Here is a 17,603-nt window from a genome sequence, read left to right as displayed (position 1 = left end):
CGTGCTCATCCAGATGGGAAGAGGGGAGTTAATACAGTCTGGAAAAGATGAAAAATAAATACTTCACACTTTTATTTTACGACGTGGTTATTGCGCACAGACCTGATGCTTGACAGTTGAAATTGTGCAGATAAATAGTCCGAATACTCAGTTGTGCCCTTGCTTGATTTGAGAGGAAAAAATGTAAAAATACATAAAGATAACTAACTGAGGAGTCACATATGAATGTGCTCATGGAGCAACTGCTAAAATGTTAGCAGAGCCTAATTAACTCCCATACCCTTTTATACGTCCCTTTTGCCTTAGTACTAAAAGGCTGGGCCAGCACAGGGGCTGCTGCTCTCCTGCTGATTCTTGGTACAGTTTTCAGGCAGGACTATTTGTAACTATTTGTTACTTTTCAGTGAAAGACTCACAAACCAAAAGTCTCCCAACAATTTGCCACAACATAGTATGCACACTATGTTAAAGGCATGAAACACTATGTCAGCAGGTGTGAAAAAGTTATGCATTCCCCCAGTTTTAAGGCCTCTAAATTCTTCCTGCATTCTGCAATACACTGAAAATGTCAAATAATCCTTTGAAACAATGTAAATTTCTATTTTTTCCCACTGCAACTATACAGCCAGCATAATGTAATTAGATACGTTATTTTGTTAACCAAATCTTGCAGAAAACACTGTCTGCAGCCAAAGCAGAACAGGAGCCAGGTTGGAATTCATCCTCTTTCTCCGCAGCCCTTAGGCATCCCTCTTTATCTCTAGCCATGTAGCCTAAGATAGAAAGGAATTCCAGGGAAGGAGGAGCCAGCCCCAAGAGCCACACAGACTCTTTAGCCAGCAGGGGCAAACATAAGCAATAGCCTTAGGAGATTCAAAAGCATGAAGAGGATATGAAGCACAGCCAGGTTTACTCCTTCCCCTGGGAACTCCCAGAACTATACAGGATTGATTCCCCCCTACGCTGGAGATACTAAGACCCAGGCAGCACCTTCCCCCCTGCTACTCCTAGCCATGTGGGCTCAAACAAAGAAATTCCAAGGAAGAACCAGCCCACAGGGCTACAGAAACTCAAGCCAGCAGGAGCAAAGGCAAGAAGCAGGGATTGCGGAACAGTGATGTCACATCAAGCCACATTTCCACAGTTCTGACTCAGGACATTTCCATGTGCTGAGTGGATATTTGCTTCCCTGTTGCTCCCTCCCCTATAATCCCATCAGCTCAGACTTACTCCACAGGTTCTCCATGCTCCCCACCTTCCTTCCCTGCTGAATGTCCTCTTGCTTTCCTCTGTCCCTTCTCTCTTCCTTTTTCTTCTATTTACATAATCCCAATTTAACAAAATTCCAACTAAAGATTTTGAAAACAATGAAGAAATCAACCAAGCTCTACCCCTGGAAAAAATAACTGTGGCTCTAACACAATGTTTGAAAACTGTAACTCACTTCCTTCTGCATGTGCATTCTATCTTGTTTCTTGATGTTGTGTCTGTTTTACCTAAATTGGGGCAGGAACTGTTTATTACGCTAGGTTAACAGAGTTCCTAGCTGGGTTTTTCATTGGGCTCTACACAAATAATGATACAATCATAATGAGAACCCAACGTCAGAATCTAACTGGAAATATCTTTACATACTAACAAACAAGAGCAATTTCAACATACACTTGTGGTATAAGGTTTGCTTGTTTTTAAAAAGGACAAATACAAAAAATCCACATTTACATTCATGCAAAGTTCCAAAACAAGAGACTCAGGAAACACAAAATTTAAAATTTCTACAACAACACTAACTTGGCCGCATTGCGCATCATGTGTATTTTATCACACACCTTCAAAAACATAAAATTAAATAATTAAGTTGTACAGTTAACAAGAAAAATAGCAACATCTGTTATGTGGTTGAGTAACATTGCTGGAGGAATCTTACACATGTGTATTTCCTGACTCTCAAAAAAAAAAAAATAAATAAAAAGCTGTACATCCTTAATTTAGTATTAACACAGCATCTTGCTTTCAGCTGTTTAATTAAAAAACAATTCTATGTAATTTCTCACAAGCAATTCAGTGCATGTCTGCTCCAGACACCAACTTGCCCCCTAATTACAATAATTTTAGATATGCCCTGGATGTTATGAATTCATAAATAAATCCTCAAAATTATAATCAACAAATAAAGAAAAAATGCAGTGCTACAATTTCAAGAGAAGACACAAAACACAATGCAGGGACCATTTCAAGCTGCTTGGAATCCAAACAATGTTTTAAAGCTTCTGTGTCAGACAAAAAGAAAAGGAGTACTTGTGGCACCTTAGAGACTAACCAATTTATTTGAGCATGAGCTTTCGTGAGCTACAGACAGTTCTCCAAAAACAGGATTCAGAAACATTGTTAACAAATTACTCAAATTTAAAGAGGAAGAAGATAAGAAGGGATTCTCTAGCCATTACTTGAGTTTATAATTTTTTCAAAAACGCTGGTAAGGAAACCATTTAGCCACAGCAGATTCTTAACATCATATTTAGATCATGCTGATGACTTGAATTAGACAGCAGGTGAAAAGGTCATTTTCTGTATGCTGACTGCACAAAAAAGAATGCATGAAATCATGGCCCTGTTCAAGTCAATGGCAAAACTCTCATTGACTTCATTGGAACCAGGATCTCACCCATTCTTTTTCTTCTTTATTTCCATCAGTACATATTCACAGTAGATTCTGAGCCTCAAATACTGCTACAGTACAATATGTTTCTGTTACACACTGTAATACTCCCTAGGGATAAAGGCAAAGAAAGTCAGAGAAAATCATACCTATAACAGTGGGGGGGAAATGCACATGGCCGGGGAGGGAAATAAATCAGAGAAAACAGTTGAAATTATTGCAAGTTGCACACTTCAACAAATTGCATTCAGGGAATGGCCTATTTTGTTGCAAGCTGCATAAGTTCCACCGTAAAATTATGAATATGTGAAATATCTTGGATGCAAAACCAGACATCTGCCCAAACATTCTGCTAAGGAAAGGGGAATAAGTAGCAGATAGCAAAGTGGGTCTAAAGTAAAACATGGGCCATGCAAGGAAATGGGATGAAATAAGAATGGAAAAAGTAAAGGGCATTTAAGAGTGTGTTTCCTGGGACTATTTGTCTTCAGAATGCAGAGGCCTTGAAAAGAATTGTAATCTATGCACTGGTGGGTCAAATATGATCCAAAGTTCAGGTTTTGTAAAATCAATATTTCACAAAACTTACGTCCCATAGAAATATTTCTGGAAATACATTTTAAAAATGGAATGAAAGCACTTTAAATATAAATATATATTTTCATTCTACTATTAGAGTTGCCAACCCTCCTGGATTGGCTGGGAGTCTCCCGGAATCAGAATTAATCTCCCAGTGGCTACTGAAACCAATCTGGGAGATTTTAATAGACCGCTAAAAGTCCGGTTGGCGTGCTGCCCTCCCCCCCCAACCGAGTTCCAATTCCACAGCTCCCATCGATCAGGAACCACAGCCAACGGGAGCTGCAAAGGGCGTTGCCTGCAGGCAGAGGCAGTGCACAGAGCCACCTGGCCAACCCTGAGCCTAGGAGCCGGACATGCCGGCTGCTTCTGGGAGCTGCCCAAGGTAAGTGACACCCAGTTGGAGTCCACACCCCAAACCCCCACCTGTACCCCAACCTCCTGCCCAGCCCTGAGCCCCTCCTGCCCCCAAACTCCCTCTCAGAGCTCACACCCCAACCCCCTGCCCCACTCCTGAGCCCCCTCCTGTACCCAAACTCCCTCCAAGAGTCCGCACCCTATCCTGCACCCCAGCCCCCTGCCCCAGGCTCAGCCTGGAGCCCCCTCCCACACTCCAAACCCCTCAGCCCCACTCCCCAGCCCAGAGCCTGCACCCCCTCCCAGCCCCCTACCCCAGCCCGGTGAAAGTGAGTGTGTGCGGGGGAGAGCGAGCGACGGCAGGAGGGGGGATAGAGTGAGCAGGGATGGGGCCTCAGGGAAGGGAGTGGGACAAGGGTGTTTGGGTTTGCGCAATTAGACAGTTGGCAACCCTATTTACTCTATCATTATGCTTATGCATGAGAAACTAAAAGTGAAAACAACTAGAAGTGGGTCTTAAATAAAGAGAAACTAATTAATTTTCATTGTCCAAAGTTAGAGAAATGCAAAAGTATTTCAGCATAAACAAGTAAAAAGTTTAAACTAGTGTAAATGGTGAATTCTCTGTAACTTGAAGACTTCAAATCATGATTTGAGGACTTCAGTAACTCAGCCACAGGTGATGGGCCTATTACAAGAGTGGGTGGGTGAGGTTCTGTGAGCTGGAATGTTCAGGAGGTCACACTATATGCTCATGATAGTCCCTTCTGGCCATAAAGGCTATGAGTCTATATCATAGAATATCAGGGTCGGACGGGACCTCAGGAGGTCACCTAGTCCAACCCCCTGCTCAAAGCGGGACCAATCCCCAATTTTTGCCCCAGATCCCTAAATGGCCCCCTCAAGGATTGAACTCACAACCCTGCGTTTAGCAGGCCAATGCTCAAACCACTGAGCTATCCCTCCCCTGCCCCAAATATAATATATCTGATATTAAAATGTGTTCCTATTGTAATAATCAAAGGAATTATCACTAACACAGAGATGAAGAAATGTGCTTTTAAACTGTATGATTTTTAACTGGACATGCTGCCTTCAGCCTTTGCAGTTATAAAGAATATTAGAGGAACAGGTTTTATTCCAAAGCAATATTCTTTTCAAGTTTTAAGAGAAAATAATACATCAAAGTATATTTGGTAAAGCTCTCTGAGGTTTTTCTTGGGAATAGACTGCTGGTAGCTACTGTGACATCTTGATCCCACTGACTTTTATAAATGAGATCAGTTTGTATAATTTTAATATTTTGCTTTCCTTCAATTAATTTCATATCAATGATGCATTCGTCTTTTGTGGAAACCAGCTAGCCTTGTTGTATCTTATTATTTAATATATTTTGGGGTTTTTAAACACACAATTCTTTGAATCGTAAAATCACTGATGTCCAGGTCCCATTAAGGCAACATCCTGCAAGGTGCTGAGCTACTCTTACAAGATGCTGGGTTTTTTCAGCTGTGACTTAAGGTGCTCAACACCATAATTAGTAATAGCTACTCTATTTTTTTCTGCTTACTTTTGGATTCATTTGGATTCATGGAAAAGCCAGCCATGCCTCACTTGTGTGTGATCATCTCAGGTTCAAAATTTAACTTTAAGTAGATGCCCAAACTGCAGGCCTCCCTGTGCTCTACTCAGAAGGGACTCCACTTACCATCATCCTGGATGTGAAGAGCTACCACTCTATTCCTCTGTATCCCTCACTAAATAAAGAGGATAGGTAGCTGTCCTACTCATATCGTCCCTCCCACAGTCTGCTGTCTCCCACCTGCCTCTTATATTCACTTGCCCCCAACAGTTCATGAATCACAAAGAGAAAGGCACCAGAGCCAAATCAACCCCAGCTCCCAGCACTGTACCTCAGGAATATACCGTCTTGCACTGCTCAAGATGGGCACTTCGTACAAACTCACTGGTAAAGATAAAAATGTATTACCATTAAAAGGTAGATTTTAAGTGATAGGCAAAAAGTCAGAGTTAATTACCAAAAGAAATAAAATATAACCACGCAGTCTAAACTCTCAACCCTATTAGACTGGGTAACAATTAGATTAAGCAGTTTTTCTCACCCCATTGGATATCACAGTCCTTAATATACAGGTTTGTTCCTTAAACCTGGGCCAGTCTCCTGTATTGGAGTCTTGTCTTCCTCTCAGTGTCTTGGTTGCTTGCAGCGTAGGTGGGGGCAGGAGAAGGGCCTAGTATGTGTCTGCTCTGTTTGTTTTATGCTTCAGACCACATGCTCGGAAAACAAAAGTCTAGGCATGTCTGGGGGCATTGCTAAGTCTCCCCAAGCAAGGATGAGCAAGGTGTGGCCTCATACAGGTGAGACATTGCATCGTAGCTCCCTTGCTAGACAATGGTTGTCGATGGGTTGATTGATACCCCACCTGGGTGTTGGCTACTTTCCTTGCTGTTGCCTTTGGGGAGCAAATGTCTGGCTGATTCCCCAACTTACAGCATGTTTTAATGACCATACAGCACAATTCTCATAACTTCATACGCATTAATTAATTAATGCAATATATATATATATGGATAGAGAAATGACTTTCAGCAGGTCATAATCTTTCCCCTGATTCCTTACAAGGCATGCTGTATACGTAAGATCCCAATTATATAAAAATGAGGACTATGGGGGTTCCAGGATGTTCCCCCAAGGTATAGAATGTCACACCCTGCATTCCTTTCAATCTGCCCCCCACATTCCCTTGATACCTCATAGTTTCCTAACATCCCAACTCCCTGCTGCCCACATAGTCTTAATCCCTGCTCCTCCACATTCTCTTGTGTCTTGTCTGGCCCTCACATGTCACAGCCTCATTTCAGCCACATTAGAAACAACATCAGTTGACAGCCATCTTGTTGATTTCAGTCACACTGACCTATAATGAAAGGTGGCAGCCATTTTGGTTAAGGATAAAACTTCACATGGGTGTAGGCAGAAATTTGAAATTCATGGGAATCCTTAAAACAAAAACTCTAGCCCTGGAGCACCCCCAGAGTCAGCGCCTATGTAATGGGCTCTTCAGTCTAGCAGAGAAAGGTATAACATGATCCAATGGCTGGAAGTTGAAGCTAGACACATTCAGACTGGAAATAAGCAGGAAATTGTCAAGAGTGAGAAGAATTAACCATGGGAACAACTTACCAACAGTCATGGTGGGGTCTCCATTGCTGACAATTTTTAAATCAATTGGATGTTTTTCTAATTTACATGCTCTAGGAATTATTACGGGGAAGTTCTATGGCCTGTGTTACACAGGAGATCAGACTAGATCCCACAATGGTCCCTTCTCACCTTGGAAACTATGAACAATCCCAACATTCACTTTTTCATTTATTTTATGGCACACACCACATTTTTGTGTTTTGTCATCAGGGTAAGCTAGCTTCAAAAACAGACCAGAAAATAGTTGTGTCTAAATTAACTTATTTTTTAAAAAAAAACAACAGCTTTAACCTCCTTCCCCACCCACCTCCCAAACAACAATATAATCTATTTGCTTACTATTAGTGCATCTGTAAACTTCATGACAAATGCACAGTCTTGCAACTGGCTGCAGAATCTGTCCCCAGCCACAAAAATGAACACAGAATCTAAGCTTTCATATTACAAATGTTACAGTCCTGACTCTCCACCCTATAAATCTGTTACACCAGTGTAACTCCTTTGAGTATGCAATAATATATTTTGTGAAGAAAACCTTCCAAACGTGAACTGAGTGTAACCAATGCAGTGATGTCTGACTTGTCTACAGGCAGGCAACTGTGAAAGGTATAAACTATCTCTCATTCTCCTCAGGTGTTAACGATGATACCTAGTGATGGAAATGTAACATCAGTATTATTGACTATTGTACTTCTGATCATTTAAGCAGACAAATTCAGCTAATATCTTATTCATCGTTGCTGAATGCAGAGGCCAATACTGAGGTGGGAGATTGGGAGAAAGCTAGTTGCTGTCAAGGGTGCTCAAGTGTGGAACTAGGAGTTCAAGTCCTGCCAAAAAAATATAGTCTCTTCCAATCCAGCTCACAAGGAGAATGAAAGAGGAGATGCATTTTCCTACCCCATGCCAAAAACCTCCGTCTCTTACTGTGAAGCTCTCATCAGGAACCCAGAACCATAAGCCATTGTGTTACCTTTCTGTCTCAGCAAGAGTGAATTGTGCTGGAAATTAGACTGTGTCCCCAGATCCCTGCCACACCAGTCAGTACACCTCACCAGCAAACTTCTTGAGATTCTGACAGTCTATATCTTGCCCTTCAGATAACATGGAGTGAACCCCAATTCCCAAATTCTTCAGACACACCTCTCTGCAGTGTCTAGTCCTTCTTACTGCGCACTCACAGAAATTATTAAGTTTGCTGCCTCCACACAGACAGAGCACACACCAGTCTGTTAGCTTCGGACTTACTCTTTACTAAATAACAGCACTGAGATGGTTTATAGTAAAACTAAGAATATGTTTATTAATAAAGAACAGAGACTTAAGTGATAATAAGAAAAAGAAACAGATTTGTTTACAAACAAAAACAGAACATGGTTTCTAATGACTAAAACTTAAATTTTAACATGTTGCAATCATTGCCTAAGCAGTTTTCTCACTTACATCAAGTTACCAGCATCACTAGCCCTCTAGGCCAGAGGATCCAACTTTCACTTTTCACCAACTGAACCAGAGGGTGCTGTACCCTAGGTCCCCAAAGTGATGGATAACTAGAATGTCCTTTTCCTCTCCCTTATATTTTCCAAAGACTACTGTCTTTGTCTCTGTCTAAAGAGCCAGAAAGACTTCCTGGGATGTGCACTCTGTCCCCCGATGTGCTCACTGGTTTCCTCTGCCACTTATTACCTTGATGGCTTTGTTAACCTTCTATGTAAATGTACTTTTACCTCAGCCTGTATCCAAGCTCGTCAGACAGGTAAATCCACATTCCTTTGTCTATGGCAGACTTGATTTATGCACTGCCTCCAAAACACATTTTAAGAACATATTCCCGGCACACATACATAACTCTTTATATACAACCCGCACATATATCATGCTATGATATTCCTAACCAGCCCATCACCAGTTTACAAGATACCTTTTGGATATATATTACAACAACGTGTTGGGGGTAGAGAGGGTGTCAGGCCTTATATGAGTTACATTATAGTGGGCCCTCTGCCAGTGGGCATCGCGGGATTCTGAGGGTTTCAGTTAGCTACCAAAACCTCCACTTTAACCTTTAGCAATTTCTATAATTCAGTTACGAGTCATGTCTACTGAAATCTGAAAATTAGGGGGCAGCATGAAACAATGAATTTAATAACTTGAGAAAAACAAGGACTTTTGAACTGAATGTATTATTCCTTCTCCTATATAATTCTATTAAAAAAAATTTTTTTTTTTTATTTACCCTGAAGCTGCTGTAGAATTTCCAGCCTGCCTCATTGGAGTGCTACAAAAATCAACACTACATACTTCAGATCTCGCTTGCTACAGATTATACACAGCCTTGCTTAATATGCATATAGATTGGGGGGGGGCAGAATAGTAAAATACAGCTTTAGGGCACCATCCCACTATGTTCTGTACCCTCTGACCTCAACCCAACACATGCTTAGATTAAGTATGTGTGAAGCCCCATTTTAAGTGCTCTTGCTGGGTCAGGGTTGGAGTGCTCAGCTCCCTGTCAGGTCAAATCACAATATCTATGAAAAATAATACTGTTGCCTCTAAAACACCACAGTATTCTACCACTTGAACTAAAGTATCATCACAAACAACTTTTTCCATCCTCCCCACCTCCCACCCTCCATTCTACCCTCCAACTAGTCATTAATTACTCGATGGGTTAGGTATCTACAAGTTCAAGATGAACCTGCTTAAAACTGCTCCCTCATTTGCATGTATTGAGGCAGACTAGTCTGTCTCCTATGAATACATTATAAAGGCTAGTGAAGCCTCTTTTACGAGCAGTCGTTCCACCTGGCATTTGTGGCAAAGGCACTGCTCCCAAAAACTCTATCTTACTTTACTGCATTGATTTTTTTTCTAAATTAATGAATATTGTCAGAACACTTAAATGAGCTTTCAGACTTTCTTCCCTTCTTCACATCTGTACTTTTCAACAACCTACACACATTTTTAAATAGTTTTAAACAATTTTTAATAAGGGACATATATCACCACAAACAATACAGCCAAATTCCAATCATATTACATTGGAGTATAAGGAGTGTAAGGGTTTGAGAGAGGGTCACATGTTGCACACAATGCTTGTATTATTATTGATTTTAGTAACCTTTAGAAACCTACTCAACCTACCTACCCACATGCAAATTCAAATAAATTTAACATGCACTGGAAAACATAACACAAAAATAAACTGTTAAAACAAAGCTGTCTGGTACAGAAACCATCATACTTAAATGATTTATTCATTATAGACATCTGATGCCAGGCAACAAAATCCAATAAAGTTGGTATTTTAGGGCTATCTAATCTTTTGAGTATTTGAGAAAAAGGTTTAGGAGAAAAATATCTTTTTATTCACTAACTGAGCAAATCTGATTCAGAAATCAGTGAGTCAGAATGGGTATAGGATCCTGCAATGCAATTTTTAAGCTGTCATTTTGAAAGGTAGAACTGGTCTTTGAAGACTTACTGAAACAAAACACAATTCTAGCTTTATGATTAAAGCCTGCCTTCAGACAATTCCAAAAGTTACCAGCACAGATGATGCAGAATAAACATACCTCCAAATATAGCACAACTTTAGTACATACATTGTGTACAAAATGTCCTATATCTAAGGCAGTGATACTCAGACTCATGAGTTGCAAGTGGTTCTTTAATGTGTCTCCTGCAGCTCTTTGCAACACATGATATTAAAACACTGTGATTTAATTATTAACCAGTTTAAGTTATTAACCAATCGGGATGCTTTTACTATGTTGTCAACCAATTGTATTTGACAAAATAATAATACTAGGTGAGTCATTTTGCTGTGTGTGTGAGAGAGAGAGAGAGAGAGAGAGAGTGTATGTGTGTGTGAGAGAGAGACAGAGAATGAATTCACACTACTGTGGCTCTTTTGGGTAATGCTGATTGCTAATTTGGTTCTTGAACCACTGAAGTCTCAGTATCCCTGATCTACGTTGATTAAATGCATGAGAAATAAGGACAGGGCAAATAATTAATTCTACAAGGCAAATAGTGAATCCTACAAGTTTACCACCCACCAAAATTGCCCAGACCTTTCTGGGTGTAGCCCTGTCAGTAGCCAAATGCCACATGTCAGATATAAAGTATGCATACATTTCTAACAACTGAAATTAGGCTCCACAAAAATCTCCCAGAGATGAGTGCATCCTCCTGTCAGAGACCGGGGGCGGGGAGTACTAGTCCACAATAAGATATAAAAAAGATTTTATGCAGTAGCTAAGTTTGTGAATATGTCAAGAGGAGAAAAATGTGAGACATGTTACTGTGTTTCCTAATTTCGGAATGCTGGACTTTGCACCCTTACGCTTCTTTTAATGTATGGGATTTTTTATGTTGTATATTAAGTTTAAGAAGAAATATAATTCCCTATCGTAAAGGTACAGCCCTATTTTCTTCTTTAATTTGTGTTTAATTTAAAGCTCATTAAATCAGTACTTGATGCTGCAAGCCCTTATGTGTTATCTCACTGCAGTTAAAGGAAGCTTTGCAGGATTTACACAAAAAGGTGGACGGGCAATATTCAAGATCCTCCCCCTACTTCTCAGTCTATTCACAGTAGCACTTCCTGGGGGGAAGCAACAATAAATGCTTCACCATATGGGCCTATTATATAGTATCTAAATCTAATACATGCAATGGTCACACTTCAAAAAAATGTCTCCATTTTGAAACCATTCTAGGGTTCAAGAGATATTCCAAAAACTTTAAATGGGGAATACCACTGGAACTAGTAATATTGGGGGGGAACGGACTTAAGTGCGACCACTGTAATTCTTTTCATTAGCCTAAAAAAAAAAAGTTTTACCCAGCAAGGGCTATCTAATTTCTTTTAGCTGTCTTAGAAGACAACTTGGAAGGGAAAAGATTTGTTTTATGAGCAAGCCTAATATGGAAATTAGTGAATCACAAGGAATATGGGGAGAAATATTTTTGAAACACTAAGAGAAAAATAATTCTTTTGATTATATGCTGTTCCTATTTTCCTATATCTAAGCAGCTTTTCACATCTGTATAAGTGTATATCCTATCCTGGCCTGCTTCTCTCTATAACGCCTCTGCTTGCATTAATAGATTATGTAAACCGTTTGTTTTTTTTACGTCTTCACTTTTTTTCCCAACTTTTCAAACTTGCCAGCAAACCAAAAAAAAACCAGTTATCTGCCCTGCTATAGTGCCTGAAACTAGACTCACAAGCCAGTATTTAGCCACCTGAATCTGAGCTCAGAAGCCTACCTTCAGTCACCCTTTTCTTTAAAAAAAATCTTTGACTTATTTATTGTGTTTAAGAGGCAGGAGAGAGAACCCAGAAAAGCAGACATGCAAGGCAAAACCTTAAATCTGCAATGCTATAAGCAAGAATGAAGCAAAACATAATCCAGGGAGCTCTGGGGCATATCTAGCAAAATGGCTACCCTACAAACAAACTGGTAGGTTACAAACAAAGTAATTTACTGTCTTGAGATAACAATTTACTTTGACTGCTTAGAAATCAAACAATTATTAAAATATTTCAGGAGTTATATACAAGTATCTTCTCCTCCATGTACTAGTTTCTATAATCATTCAGCCAATTCAACTGAAGAAATAATCTGTCCTGATAAATCAGTGCGAAAAATCACATTTTCATACAACATAAAAACTACATTTTGGAGTGACAGACCATACTATTAATTTATAGTTCAATAACACCTCAAAAGTAAAGAATTCTTATTTTACCTCCCATTTGAGTCATCCATCTGACTACTCATCTGAGACACAGCAACTCCCCAAATACTGTTCCTTATCACCATGCTGAGGTAGTGGTGAAATGTAATGATTCAAAAGACAGACTCACACACTGAACTACCATTACAAATTCCAGCTGCATTCTAGATTTCCTTCAGAGGCTCCCATCAAAGAAATACCTATGCCCCCCAGCTTGTAAGATCTTGCTATATCACCTCCTGAGGTAGTGTGTATGCTACAGAATGGATCAGTAGTGAAAAAACTGATGAAGTTTGCCTACAGGTCTTTGTGGACATTAAGGAATCAAATCAATCATAAGAAGAGAACATAGTTAATCCTGCCATTCTGTCCATCGCAACAGGTCAGTTGCTAGCACAGTGGGTGTGAAGGTTTCTTGGCATTTATGCTCCCAGATTTGGTTTTTGGCTAAGGACACAAGCAAAAAGGTTACTCAAGTCATTAATTTAAAAGTTGCTAACTTTTTAAATTAAATCTGTTTCCGTTTTCTTCTGATTTCAGTTGACCTGCTTGATGTTCCTAGATTAAGTCCACTTCCAATAGAGTTTATTTCTTTTGCAACTGAAAAGGAAGTAAGGTTAATGAAACTGAAAAAGGGAACTCCAGAGTAGGCTGTAAGTTTCATACCAAGAGTTAATCTCAATGGGATCTCTCCTTAGGATAAGCGATGGCTGTATCAGTCTAACATGCTGAAATATTGCAATATCAGTGACAGTCAAAATTAATTCAATAAAGCTTGTTACTCTTGTATGTGTTTTAGTCTTCAAGTCCTACCTTCGCTGTTCTTCTCCATGTTCCCCTGAAGGAACAGTCAGGCATTCATCCATGTGACCATGCAATAGCCTCAGCACATCACCTCCTATCAAATATCCTTGAATGAAAGGAAGAAGAGAAAGTCATGGATATTGGTCTGAGCTGAACCACAAAAAACATGTTCAAACAATGTAAAAAGCTCACTTGGTGGCTGGCCTCAGAACAGTCTCCAATTGTTCCCCATATCCATACCATGGGTGCATATACAGATCTGGGACCTGCAAGCACACACAAGTGTGCATGGTACACAGCACATGTGAAATTGAAGACAGTAGTAATAAATCCCTAATGAACTCACTTAAATCTCAAAAGTAAAAGTAAGAACATCAGGAAATTAGAACCTTTTCCTTCAGCCCCATTTTCTTTGTGCATGTGGTACTAAAAACTGACTGAATGTTATGATAGCCTCACAATGCCTTCCTATAATAGGATGAGCTAAGAGGACAGAGATTCAGTCAATTTCCAATTCAATTCAATGAGATTTTATTACCCTGAAAAGCTATACTAGTGTTGCCAAAATGTAATAAATTCAGTGCCTAACCATGAATTTCTCCTTGCTAGTATGGATTTATATCAGGATCTGCATCTGTACATGATTTGAGGGCTTAATTGCCTTGGTTTTACTATAGTAGCAAAAAGGAAAGTAAAATTGCCATTGGCATCCTACTGGTATAAAATCTTTGTATCAGATATTTTGTCCTTGGATAGAAATAGATTTAGCCACATTATGGAGCCAATCCTGCCTTTATCTCCCTGGGTGCAGCACTAGTGCCCGCTCTTTCATGAGAGAGGGAGCAGGACTGGGTGCTTGCATCTCCAGCGCAGCAGTGCCAAGCTCTTTGCATGGCCATGCTCCAGGAGTAGCCTCCACAGAGCGGTTCTACTGCCACTATGTGACAGGGGTATGTGAATTCCTCGCCTCCTCTTGCACAGGTCTTCCCAATGTCCTGCCAAGATCCTCAGCCTAGGCACTGGGGACTCAATTTGCCCCTTTGCGAACCATTCTTCATATGTATTTGATGCACTCATATGTTCATAACCCATTTGTTTTTCTCCCAGGTTTTTCATTCATTCATTCATTCATTCATTCAACAGACAGCTGAACAGGTAGATGCAGGCGATGGGAGCGTTTTCCTTAACAGGAAAAAAATTGATTTTTGTTTTGTTTTTTGAAAGTAGGAGCGGGGGAGAATGTCCCACCCTCCTCATACTCAAAAACAGTTATTCTCGATATACTTTTGTTCAACTTTTTGAAAAAGCATTTATCTTTGGGTACAAAACAAGCCTGGAAAAAATTCAGCCTGAAAAGTATTCATTTCAGAAAGTTATGAACATGTGAAAATAGGATGCTAGAAAGGAAATAGTTATATAATCTTATAACAAGAAAGGCTGTGACTGCTATAGATACTTTAGCCATATTGCAAAGCAATTACAGTGTACAGAATTTCAAATATAAATGTTAAAAGTAGCACATTTATGAATATTTGAAATCTAAGTATATACTAAGAAAAAACCCTTTCAACCCTATATGCTCTTGAGCAAATTCAGTGCCTACATTTATGATTCAATATTGGATTAGCATTTGGCTTTCTTCTCTTTTATTTTGAGATAGTACAAATTTATTTGGGGAGTTTTCAGAAGTGAACTTTTGATTTGTAGGTAAAGGATTTTGATATGATAGCTTATTATGATTCCTTCGGAGTCATTACCAGACACATTTTAATTTTGTGATATGGATCGATATTGGGGTTAATACAGATATGTGTATTCAGACGTATGCCCATCTTCAAAAGGCAAAACACTGCCCAAAGAAACTCTTTGTAAACTGCCCCCATGCAATTTACAGTACAGTCTTGTTTGACTTGTAGTTAAAGACCCACTTCCACTAAGCAACTTACGTTTGCTGATTCCTTAACACAGGTTTGTGAAAAATAGTGCAACCAAGTTTTACAAAGTAACAAATTCATTTAAGTTGGCTACAAATTCCTATTTCACATAATGGACTTATGTACATTTTTACTTAAATAAAAGCCATTGTTATGTTACTGAAATGTTTCAAAAATCTGACACAAATGTCTTCTTGTTTCTACAAACTAATGTAAAACAAAGAGCTAAAGTTATAACAGTTTTTTTTTAAGAGAATGGAAAATTTTGATCCAGAACAGGTGTTCTCTGGAATTACGTATACCTAGAACCAATAACTTTGCAGTTTGCATTCAACGATGTCAAAGCATTTAATAGACACTAATTAAATGAATGTCACCTTGCACTCTGGGATAACAATTATCCATATTTTAATTATAGATAAAATAAGGCACAGAGACCAAGGTGATTTGTCCAGGGTCATACACAAAATCAGTGCTTTAACTTCAAGATCACCCTTCCTTCACAAAGGACATAGACTTAATTACAGTAGTGATTGTAGGCTTTGCTGTAATAAAGTCTTCACTACTAATAGTAATTGTTTCTGACGTTACCCAGATGATCACCTATGCAAGGGAAAATGCTGCTCCCAAAAATTAAGTCAAATTAGGTAGTTAAATGCCTATACCTATAAAAGGGACAAAAAGGAAAAATTGTATTGACTTGAGTTTCAATCAAATGCTCTGATACAAAAATGCAAAACTGGCATCATTTTCACATGATTGTCTGTGGGTATGAACACCTCATCTGCTACTACTTTTCAGTCATGCTAGACTATGCACTGATAATTGCCTAACAATTCACTGTAGGCAGACACCATTTTATTCAAGCTCTGAATGTGTAAAATGGCTCTGTTACCCTCACAGAACAAGGAAAATGAAGATAATTGGTGTTAATGACAGTGTTAATCAAATCAGAACAAAACCAGCAGAAATATCTTCCAGAAAAATCTGTCAGTTAAAAAAATTTAAACTGGTGGGTGTTATTTTGTTCTGTTTATTTTTTAAAAAACAAAATACACCCTGCAGTAGATTGGGAAAGTAAGTATGTCTGTGAGTTTGCTAAAAGGACTGTCAGTACAGTATTTATAAAAGTAAATGACAAAATTAACTTTCTACAGAATTACAAATTATTGAGTTTTCTGCCACAAGAGATTATTTTGTAAGAAGGATCCCTCTTTCTCCTCTGCCTCCTTCCACAGATGTACTAACGTGTCATGGTGTTGAAATTCAGGAATCCTTTGCCCAAATTTCACTTCAACAGTTGAATAAAAATTCTTTCTAGACCCTAAATATAACAGACCCATTCTACAGCCTGTCCCATTCCTGGCTCTTCCTCATCCATGGCCCGTCTCAGTCCCATTCTCCTCACACAAGCAGTCCCATTCTCCTTGCCCAGCAAGTCCTAGGCTCGTCCTTCAAGACAGATGCAGGGAATGAACCCAGGCCCTTTGGATTTAAAAGCATGAACATCTGCTGCCTGAGTTAAAGAACAAGGCCCTTAGCTGGAAGCAGTAGCAAACTCATAATCCTCTAAATGTGCTCTAACTATTAGAGGTGGACAAACAGCATCACTGTGTTAGTGTGGGCTACACACATATATAGAAATTGTTTGGTAACCTAAACATAGGGGTCACTATATATATTGCAACCTTAAGATTGATATGAGAGAGTAATTTTAAATTTGGACTGTAAAGTACTCTATCATTTATTTTCAACATAAATGTGACTTTAGGATAAAAACATTTAGTTCATTTTTTTCATTCCTCAGAAATAAGTGTGTAGAAAATCATTATTATACACTTCAGCACAGTTTTTATTCTTTGTTTTTGGAACATATTTTTTTACATCCATTTTAGAGATCAAATGTTCATGCAAGGGAAACCCCATTGCTACAGTACACTAATCATTGGCAGATTTTTTGAGGGGGATTATTTAATTCACAGTCCGGGGGACTCTAATAACTAAAATCAAGTCAATCTTACCTTGGGCTACTTCACTTCCTGAACTGATTGGGGCTACACTCCAGAGTGTTTGCTGGAAGGCTGCATCAACATGTAAGCTACCATTGCCAAAAGACAGATGCTACACAAAGGAGAGAAATTAGATATTTATTACAGATTTTAAAAATTCCTATCAGATTTTAATTAAATCACATGGAAACATTCATTCAGTATTCACACACAGGAATAGTCTCCCTTGACTTTCACAGGCCAGGCTTACATATTCAGTACATTCTATCACAGGGACACATGTA

The 17,603-nt window shown here is 39.1% G+C and overlaps 1 protein-coding gene across 17 annotated transcripts in view; it reads right to left on the bottom strand.

The window, feature by feature from the left end:
* RYR2 (ryanodine receptor 2) overlaps positions 1-17,603 on the bottom strand; it is a 709,125-nt gene that overhangs the window by 417,225 nt on the left and 274,297 nt on the right. For all 17 annotated transcript variants that reach the window (XM_073338185.1, XM_073338183.1, XM_073338188.1 and 14 more), the window contains 2 exons: positions 17,332-17,431; positions 13,386-13,482 (listed from right to left, as the gene is read on the bottom strand). In XM_073338185.1, coding sequence (XP_073194286.1) covers positions 13,386-13,482; positions 17,332-17,431 — 197 coding nt within the window. The remainder of the gene's footprint in view (positions 1-13,385; positions 13,483-17,331; positions 17,432-17,603) is intronic.

Source organism: Lepidochelys kempii, chromosome 3, assembly GCF_965140265.1.
Source record: "Lepidochelys kempii isolate rLepKem1 chromosome 3, rLepKem1.hap2, whole genome shotgun sequence".
Lineage (NCBI taxonomy): Eukaryota > Metazoa > Chordata > Testudines > Cheloniidae > Lepidochelys > Lepidochelys kempii.
This window is presented reverse-complemented; position numbering and strand designations above follow the sequence as displayed.